This window comes from Plecotus auritus (assembly GCF_963455305.1).
Source record: "Plecotus auritus genome assembly, chromosome: 4".
In the NCBI taxonomy this organism is placed as follows: domain Eukaryota; kingdom Metazoa; phylum Chordata; class Mammalia; order Chiroptera; family Vespertilionidae; genus Plecotus; species Plecotus auritus.
In genome coordinates, this window is record NC_137775.1 from 95,608,941 (window position 1) to 95,618,645 (window position 9,705).

Consider the following 9,705-nt stretch of genomic DNA (forward strand, 5'->3'; position numbering starts at 1 on the left):
TTCTAAACAGTTTAAAATGTTCAGCCCCATAGTCTTAGTGGGTAGTCACAGTATCTGCCTCCTTATCCTTGCAAACAGTTCTTGGGCACAGTGTTGCGTTAGGCGCAGCGCAGAGGTTATTTTGCCCTGTTTTAACACCCGAACATCTGTGGCCCCGGACCTGCCAGGCAGTGCCTCCTGGATGGCAGTTCTGCTCCATTTTCAAGTGGCTCCGTTGACATTATTATGATTTTTTTTTTATATTTTATTGATATTTTACAGAGAGGAAGGGAGAGGGATAGAGAGTTAGAAACATCGATGAGAGAGAAACATCGATCAGCTGCCTCCTGCACACTCCCCACTGGGGATGTGCCCGCAACCAAGGTACATGCCCTTGACTGGAATCGAACCCGGGACCTTTCAGTCCGCAGGCCGACGCTCTATCCACTGAGCCAAACCGGTTTCGGCATTATGATTTTTTTACACAAGGTTTTAGTATTTGTAGTCATCCACTTTCTTTAGACACATTCTTTGTTGCCATGTGCACGCATTACTTTTGTAGTATTCTAAAGGAATTCTCTCCTGCCCTCGGTGCCCTTTCCCGGCCTCACCTGTCCTCAGCCTGCTCACTCTGATGCGCACTATACTCTCCACCTCTCCACTGACTCCAGGCCTCACCCATCTTTCCATTTGTAAGCACCCTCTCACATAGAATCTTCACCCCTCAGTTTTGTGACTGAATGAAGGTAACTTTTCTGCGTGTTGCCTTTGAACCTCAGAGCCTGCTTGCCCTCCGGAAGTGCCAGGGGACCGCACGAAAGTTAGCTGGGCCTTTAGTGACACTCTTGGGTCTCTGACCGAAGCGCGGCTCTGAGCCGCCTGGGTCCTCCTGTCTGGTCTCCCTCTCTGGTCACAGCACCTCCCAGCGCCCAGGGAGCTCGGAGGCAGGTAGCGGTGGGACTTCCAAGCGCCTCCAGTTCCCCGGACTTAGATGGAAAGTCTGCCTGAGCCCGGCGGTGTCGGGAGGAATGATTATGATTTCTGGAGAAATATGCAGAGGAGAAAGCCGAAACAGCCAGCGAGATTTGCCATTGGTATTGTTAGGTGTGTTGGGGAAAGTGGCCATTTACATTATTATTTTAAAACAGGTTGGTTACATGTGCTAAAGGCGTGCCCTTAGCATCACTGGCTGGAGGAGTGGGTCTGAGGCGGGAACCAGGCAGCAGGAGTCAGGCGTGGACATTTACTAAGTGCTCTCGGCAGACAGTCTTCAGGCTTTCTTCCAGCTCAGTGGGGGCAGCAAGCCACCTGCCCTCCAGACAGCCTCGCTGATGGGGACTTTTTCTGAAGAACCAGCCATTCAGAGCCCGGCCACACTGAGATCTTTTATAACTTTATTTTTTCAATCCTGGATTTTTATTGATTTGTTTATTCTTGTACAAGGCCCTGAGTGGGAGAAAGGACGGCATATGTGGTCCTTGAGTCAGAGGGGCACCCACACACCAGCAGACAGAGGCAGGAGGGCTGGGCCCTGGAGCAGGAGACCCCCTGAAGCCTGGAAGGCAGGGCTGCGCAGAGCTCACCAGGAAATCTGGAGGCTGAAGAGCTCACAAGAGCACAGGGGAGAAAACCCATTCCACACAAGAGGGGAGCGCTTGAGGGAGGAAATGAGGACAGATGCAACTCCGCGCAGGGATGAGCATCAGCCTGGAGCTGAGGAGAGGCGCTGACAGGCGGAGTGTGGATTACACAAGTAGCCGGTTAAGAGCAAGATGGGGTAGGGTAGGAAGGCGGGGTCAGGAAGGGGACAGCGCAGAACCATGCAGCCACCATGTTCAGAGAGACTGCACATGCTTTTCGGGAAGAGGACAGGCCGTGTGCTCGCTTCCCGGGGAGAGGACGGGCCGTGTGCTCGCTTCCCGGGGAGAGGACGGGCCGTGTGCTCGCTTTCAGGCAGCTCAAGGGGCAGCAGGTGTCGGGTGGATGTGAAGAAGCAGAGCTGTGTTTGGAGGGATTGCCCTGGCCACTCAGCAAAAGCCTGTTGGGCGTGGCCCAGCTTGTCCCGTGCTTGGAAAGAGGAGTGTTCATAAAGCAAGAGAGACTGTCCATAACCCGAGAGATGGTCTTGTCCCTCCAAATGCTTAAAGAGGGTGAAGCCGATGGAGGAGACTAGATTAATGTTGCCACTTAGGAGAAGATTTTCAAGTCTACCCTGTGCCAGGCAGGTCGGAGCGCAGGGCTTACGCAGTTTTAAAGGCCCTCCCATCTGGCTGTTGATGGTAAGAACCTGCAGATGGGCCCAAAGAGGGAGTTTTGATATAGAAGGAAGAGAGCAAGGAAAGAAAGGAAGAACGAGAGACCGGCCGGCGTGAGCAGCTGCCACGTGGAGTCCACAGGAAGTGCCATGGCAAGGACAGCAAAGGCCTGAGCTTTCAGGGGAGAATCCGCTCACTCGAAGGGAAAATGAGGAGAGCAGACGGAGATGAATGCCTCATTTCGTCTCAGATTAGAGTTTGAAATGTGAAATTTGAAACAGTGGTAGATAAATGAATTGAAGTGGAAATATGGAAAAATAGTGATGCAGGAAGGAAAGCACGGATTTCTATTTTAAATATAATTTCACAGTTGATATTACATTTGTCTTCTCTCTGAACTTGGTTCTACAGTAGACGGGTCTGTGTGTGTGTGTATGCACAGTGCGCTCAAGCTGTGGACGAAGCCCCTCGACCCCCCAGCTCTACCTCCTGAGCCCCCTACAGTCTCCTCTGCCTGGTCCTCCCTCAGGGAGAGTGGCGGGTGTCCAGCAGCCCGGCCTGCATCCCGCCCACACCCTGAGTACCAGTGCCTTATTCCCTTTGGATGGGCCCTTTCCGGAAATGGACTTGCCAATCGTGGGCAGATCCCAAGCACATTGGCTCCTCTCTAGCCAGCAGGCCCCTGGGGAGGGAAGGGTGGACCCCTCCCCAAGGAAGCATGAGGTCAGCATTCTCTGTGCACACTGGATAGCCAGGGGAGGGCCAGCAGTGTGTCCGCCCTGTGGGTCTCCTTTGCTGTCCCCACCAGCATCAGGCAGCCACCAGCCCTTAGCAGGCATATCCGTGGAAACCAGTCACTGAGGATTGAGTCCTAGCATTCGCAGGTTCAAGGACAGCGTTACAACAGGTTGCACCGTCTTACTTACCCAGGGCCTTTGGTCAGTGTGGGCAGAGCCTGGGGGCCAAGGGCAGGAAGCCTCAGGGTAAGGAGCACTGGAGAGCTGGCCCTGCCGGAGTTTGTCCAGATGCTTTGGTTCCAGAGCTGTCTTCTGCCCCCTGGCCCCCCAGCCTCAGTTCCTGTCACATGTCTGGCTCAGCTCACCAGTGTCTTTAAGACACTCTCGGGCCCCCAGGACCCTCAGGAGCCTGGAACTCACCTTCAATCCCATTCCAGTCGAGGCTGCGTCTGCTCCCTGCTGCCTGCCCTGACCTTCACCTCTGCCTCCGCTGGATCCTGCAGGCCCCTCCTCACCCCTTGGCCTCCCCAGGAAGCTGTGCCAGCCCCCTCAGCCTGCAGGTTGGGACCTTCCGGGTGGATCCCACCATCTAGACCTTACCTCTAACAAGTAACCAATGTGTGGCCGTTTCTCTCTAAAGCACGTGGCGGACCACAACGCCTCCTCTTGGCCTCTGCGGCCTCGCGCGCGAAGCTCCCACCACTGGTTGAGGAAGCCTTGGAGGGCCAAGCTGATCTCCCTCCGCAGTGTCTTCCCCAATACCCTGCCTGGCACCACCTCACCAGCACATACACTCCCACCACACAATCTCCGTGCGGGACGATGCACAGGCTGGGCCTGTGGGCTTCATGGGGTGAGCAGGCCGTGGAGGGTCCCTGCTCCAAAGCCCTCACCGGCCGAAAGCCCTTCGCCCCTCAGTTTGCTGCTCACATCTGCTCAGACCTCATTCCTCCCCACATCCCTGCACCTGGAACACTTCTACCCCCTCCCCCTTCCGGCAGGCCCTGCTTTGAGGCCTCAAGGGCCTCAGTGGCCACCTGCCTTCTGTGTGTGTCTCCTGAAAGGGCTATGGGAAAACATGGAATCCTTTGAACATTTTACTTAAAGTTGATAAGTAAAATAGTTCTTAAGTTTAAATAATTATTTTTGCTAATATGAGATAGAAAAAAATAAACAGAAGGTGGAAGACAGGAGTAATTATTAGGAATAAATGTTTGATGACATGATTTGCTAAAATGGATTTTAACCAACCCATTGAATAAGGCAGAGCAAATGTGAAAGTGATTGTGGGAAACGTACATCCAGGGCAGCTTGAAAATGTTATCATAATTCAGGAAAATTCCAGTTATGTTTTTTAAAATTACATGAGTCACAGTCTTGGGCCATTTTAGAAAACAACTTGCGGATCTGGACATTGATCTCCGTAAAGCTCCCAGCATGCGTGTACTCCAGACTGTGCGCAGGGTGGCGCCCAGTGACAGCTGGAGCCCATGGAGAGAGGACTCCCTGTGTGCTGGGGGGTGCGGGTCCCTAAGGCCCACCTCGGACGGGCCCCCTGCACACGCTCCAGCTCACACCAGCATGACCTCCTGCTTTGTACCAGGCATGTCACACTCACACTGCCCCTTCCCCAGCACGCTGCTGCTCTCGGGGTCAGGCCCGGCGCGCCCTCGCTGGCTGAGCGCTGTGCTGAATGGAGCCCTGTCTGCACTGCAGCTGGCCCGGCACTGAGCAGAGCCCAGAACTGCTTCCACGGTGACGCGGTCCTGGTGGGGGCGCTCCTCCGGGTGAGGCTTTGGTTGCAGGTTGGCCCAGGCATGGCAGGGGAGGTCCCCTCCCCAACGTCTAATTAGGCACCCAGAGGAGGCTAGAGAGGGAGGGGCTGGTTTGCACCCTAGGAGATGAACCTCCGTCCTCCTCTGGGGTGATACCCTGTGGCATTCTGTAAGTAACTTTATTGAGATAGTTCACATACCATGCAAGTCACCTATTGAAAGTGTACAATTCAGAGGTTTTTAGCATCTTCACCACCATTTCCGTAGTCCACGTTGCCCCACAGACTTTTAACCCAGCTGCCCAATGCAGGCATTAACGAATTAAAGAGAAGAGCTCCGGAGACAAAAGTAACCAACATCAGAGGAATCCAGTCCTGGTGCCGAACTTCTGTGGTTCATCTGCTTTTACCCTGACTGTGCCTCAGCCTTCCAGCTGCTGCTGGGCATCTGCACGGGGCAGGCGAGCAGGACAGGGTCCCGCCGGGTGGCAGCCCCAGGGTGGACGCTGACGGCGTATGCCTTCTCTCCCCAGGTGTTCCACTGTGTCCACTTCGAGTGTCCGGAGCAGCAGAGCAGCCTGAAGGAAGAAAACAGCGAGGAGCCGGGGACAGGGGACACCAGCCCAGCCAGTCAGCCACTCGAGCCCCGCGCTCTGCAGGCCCCCAGCGGCAGCTCACTGCCCTCCAGCCCGGGCTCCCACTCTCGCTCATCCGGCCGGCAGCACCAGTAAAGGGGCTCTATGGGCAGGGACTCGGGGGCCTGGGCACAGGACCGTGTCCCCAGCAGGGCTTTGTCACTGCCCCGCCCCTTCCTGCTGCAGAGCGCGGGGCTGCAGAGACAGACACGGAGCAGGTTTGCTCCCAAGGACAGGAAGGGGCTGCTTTGTTCTCCTCAGTTCGTCCCGAGCAGGCTGGTCTCCCGAGGGAGAAAATGGTCTTCAATCTTGATCAGTCCAGCGTTCACACCCTACCTCTCCAATCTAACCAGGCCCAGAGCCGGCGCATGTGGGTGGGCAGGGGCAGACAGGCCTCTCGGACCTGGGGCGGGCGCCCTTTGAGAAATGGGTTTCCTTCGTGTCTACTCATGAACACATCACTCTGGCAACTGAATGGCTTTTCATTTCTTTTAGTTACTCCCTGTTTGCTGAATCCTCGGTGTCCTGGTCTTTTTTAAATGCTCAAACAGCGCTTGTTTTAACCCCTTTGACATTAATTGTCCTTCCTTAGTTTTGAACGGTTATGTGTGGGGTGGAGCGAGAAGCACATGCGTCTCCCCAGGGCTGACAGGGACACTCCTCCAAGGAAGTTCATCAAAACACAGGTGCAGCCGAAACCGGTTTGGCTCAGTGGATAGAGCGTCGGCCTGCGGACTCAAGGGTCCCAGGTTCGATTCCGGTCAAGGGCATGTACCTTGGTTGCGGGCACATCCCCAGTGGGAGGTGTGCAGGAGGCAGCTGATCGATGTTTCTCTCTCATCGATGTTTCTAGCTCTCTGTCCCTCTCCCTTCCTCTCTGTAAAAAATCAATAAAAAATATATTTAAAAAAAAAACAAAAAAAAAAAAACACAGGTGCAGAGCAGCCTGGCACTGAGCAGCCGTGGCACAGAGCAGGTGGCACAGTAGGTGTGGCACAGAGCAGGTGGCACAGAGCAGCCGTGGCACAGAGCAGGTGGCACAGTAGGTGTGGCACAGAGCAGGTGGCACAGAGCAGGCGTGGCACAGAGCAGGTGTGGCACAGAGCAGGCATGGCACAGCAGGTGTGGCACAGAGCAGGCGTGGCACTCAGCAGCCTTGGCACTGAGCAGCCGTGGCACTGAGCAGCGGGCACTGAGCAGTGGGCACTCACTCGGCTGCCAGGTTGCGGGACCTGTCCTTCCATGGTGAGTCCGCCTTGGGAGGTGGCAGGAGCACCCACTGTGCACCTGCTGATGACATGCTCAGATGCCTGTGTGGAACCTGCACACCTCCCGTTGGGCTGGGCCTGTCTGCCAGTTGCCAGTGGGGCTGCGGGCAGGGCGGGCAGGAATGCAGGCCTGGGCCCGGCGTGGCCCTGGTCATCCTCCATCCTCCAGTTGCTGCGCCGTGTCTCGCGGCTTGCTCGGCCCGTGCTGTTGTGTCAGTCGTCTCCATTTGGGTTCCCTTGTAACTCGATCGATTCTTGTCGCTGTTTCCTCTCTGCAGCTCTCCCTTGGCTGGCTGTCCGCTCCGTGAGGCTCCCCCACAAGCAGAGACCTGCGCACCCTGTGACCACTGGGGGGTGCTTGCAGGGGTCCTTTCTCTGGCATCTTAAAGACACCTTTGTTTGGGTGTACGAAGAGCAGGGGCCGCTCACTGCTTTCTCCTGTAGCCAAGTCCCGAGTGACTGAGGGGACAGTGCGGTAGCGTCGGATGAAGGACTGTGGGAGCACGCCAGGGGGAGGGGGCTCCCAGTCTCCCTGCCCCTCGCACTCGGATTTGCCCTCCTCCGCTGCGTGGGATGAGCACGGTGCTGCTGTCCACACCCAGCCCCAGGCCCCTGTGAGCGCAGTTCTTACCCACCCCGCCAGCCACACACTCACTGGGCAGCCGGAGGAGTCAGCAGGCGAGTGCAGATGCTTTCAAAGGCTCACCTGTCCAAGGGCCTCTTGGTAAACTCCAAAGTCACCTGTCCAGAGAGGAAGCCCACAGCGTGGACCCGAGGACATGGGGTGGGCCGGAAGGATCTGTCGGCCCTGCTGCACACACAGCACACCCGCGGCCAGGCCAGGGCTGCATGCAATTGGCTGCTCAGCTCCCCCCCCCCCCGCAGGGGCACAGACTGTGTCAGAGCATTGGACCCAGCGGTCCCTTCCTGCCAGGCTCCCCTCCTGCTGCTGTCTCCTGGAGACCCCTTTGGAGTGTACACCCTCCACACCTCTGCCCTAGGTCTGTCTTGAGAGAATGGACTCTGTCCCCCCCTCTCCCCCGCCTCTGGCACTTCAGTGGCTCCTACTATCAGATGAAAGGAAGGAAGGGGAAACCAAGGCAGTCTGATGACATGGTGGCAGGGAAGCAGCTGGCCTGGCCCACACCTGTCTGGAGGCCTCACGGGCATGGGCACTGCTCTGTGCCCAGAGGAGCTCAGCAAGTCCTGTGCAGCTGCCCCCTGGGACCAGGCAGGGGCTCTGCCCTCCTGACGGCCTCCTGACTGGGGAGAGGGGCCTGCAGGGGGCTGGAGACCCCACTGAAGGCCTTTCACAGCAGACATGCCAGACCAAGGCCTTCACCTCCAGGGAGTGAGGGGTGAGTCCCCAGACAACTGCCCGACTGCTGTTCTCCGGCTCCAGCTGGGCCTGCAGAGGACTTCTCCCCTGCGGCTGCCTGGACCAAAACTGTCCCAAAACAGGAAGAGACCCAGGGAGCCTACTGGGGTGCAGGTGCAAGCTGGGCGGCACTCAGCTGGAAGGGTTCCCAGACACCAGGTTAGAGGAAGGAGCCTGGGCTGGGCCATGGCAGGGCAGGGCTGGGCTGGTATGGGACCCGGCTCCCTTGCCTCTATGAGGACACAGCCTGGGTGGTGACCAGGCTGAGACAAGGTCAGGTGAGGCTGGATCGTCAGTGGAGGTGGACAGGGGTTTTTGTGACCTCTGGCCCATTACTGTGACCCTTGGCAATTACAAACTAAAACAACAGCTTTGTAACCACCACCTACTCTCCCCGCCCCCACTCCCCCACCCCACCCCTCCACCCCCGGTCAAGAAAGGGCACCGTGGGAATGGAAGGCCACTTTCACCAGGGCTGTGGGAGGGAGCCTTCCAGGCACCTCTGACAGTTCCCAGGAGGCTCTGGGCAGCAGTGAGCACGCCGGGAGCCTGTGCCGGGCAGAGCAGCCTCCTGTGCCCAGCAGCCCCGCAGGTCTGTGGAGAGAGGACGGGGTTCTCTGCCGGGAGCCTGTGTCGGGGGTTGGGGGGGAGAGCACACCTGGTCAAGGTGCTATTCAAGCTGCCGACTTGAAGCAGGTGCATTGGTGTAACACACAGCCATCTACACACACACTTGTTTTCCGTATTCTCAGTGCTTTTTCTGTTCTGTTTCTGATATTAGAACCATGAGCCCATGATGAATGTGGGACTCTTCTCAATCGCTCTTTAAATTGTCACTTTTAAAATCTTTTTTAATGACAAATACATTAAAAGTGTTTTATTCCTAGAAGAGTTGAGAAAATACATTATTTTCAGCAACAGTGGGATGTTTGTTAGACTGATTCCTTGGCAAAAAAAAAAAAAAGAGTTTTGAATTGTGCAAAAAATTGCCCAGTAGTTATGCTGTCGCCCCAATTGCTAAACTGCTGTGCAGATGGCTGCAGCCCAGGCAACTTCACCTTTATTTAATTTAGAAGATAACAAAATGGTAATCACTTATCCTTTCCAGAGACTTGGGAGGAGGGCGGGGCGGGGGGGGCGGGGGAGAAAGGCGCAATGTGTGATAAAAAGCAGAGCGCCCTGGGGCCGCCGCCACTTGCAATAGAGAGGGAGTGTCCCCATCCGCTGCAGTGAACAGTCTCCCTTTGGACAGAAGAGAAAGGTGTCAAAGGGGGAAAGGAAAGTTAAATTGGTCTCCTTCCAGTTTTTCCTCATTAGTGTTTGCTTTCCGGGGTTTCCCGCATAACTGCCTTTGCTGTGGGTGGCAGGGCCCTTGATGCTGCCGAGGTGGCCGGGGCCCAGCAGCTGCCCGTGGCCATCGCTGCTGCCTGTGACCGTGGCCAGGGCCGTGGCCGCAGCCCTGAACGCTGCGAGCTTGCCCTGACCACAGCTCCAGCAGCAGCCCTGTGCTCATTCGAGGCCCCAGGAATTGAGATGCAGTGCCTGGTCTGTGCCACCTGGGTTTTGTGACTATAATATTAAATCAGAAGTCCTCGTGGTGCTGGTGTGTGTGCAGGTTTCTGGGAAAGGGGAAGGGGTAGTTGAAACAGAATGCAGGCACCCCGAATGCTGCTTCCTCC

The 9,705-nt window shown here is 56.4% G+C and overlaps 1 protein-coding gene across 9 annotated transcripts in view; it reads left to right on the plus strand.

Moving 5' to 3' along the window:
* The window catches only part of BTBD9 (BTB domain containing 9), a 511,095-nt gene extending 504,834 nt beyond the window's left edge, over positions 1–6,261 (plus strand). For 5 of the 9 annotated variants that reach the window (XR_013960438.1, XM_080665254.1, XM_080665252.1 and 2 more), the window contains one exon: positions 5,279–6,261. Coding sequence is in view for 8 of the 9 variants with exons in the window: in XM_080665252.1 (XP_080521378.1) it covers positions 5,279–5,476 (198 nt within the window). In the remaining variant the exon portion in view is untranslated. The remainder of the gene's footprint in view (positions 1–5,278) is intronic. The other 4 variants (XM_080665249.1, XM_080665250.1, XM_080665251.1 and 1 more) reach the window with 1 other exon arrangement.
* Positions 6,262–9,705: the final 3,444 nt, after the last annotated feature.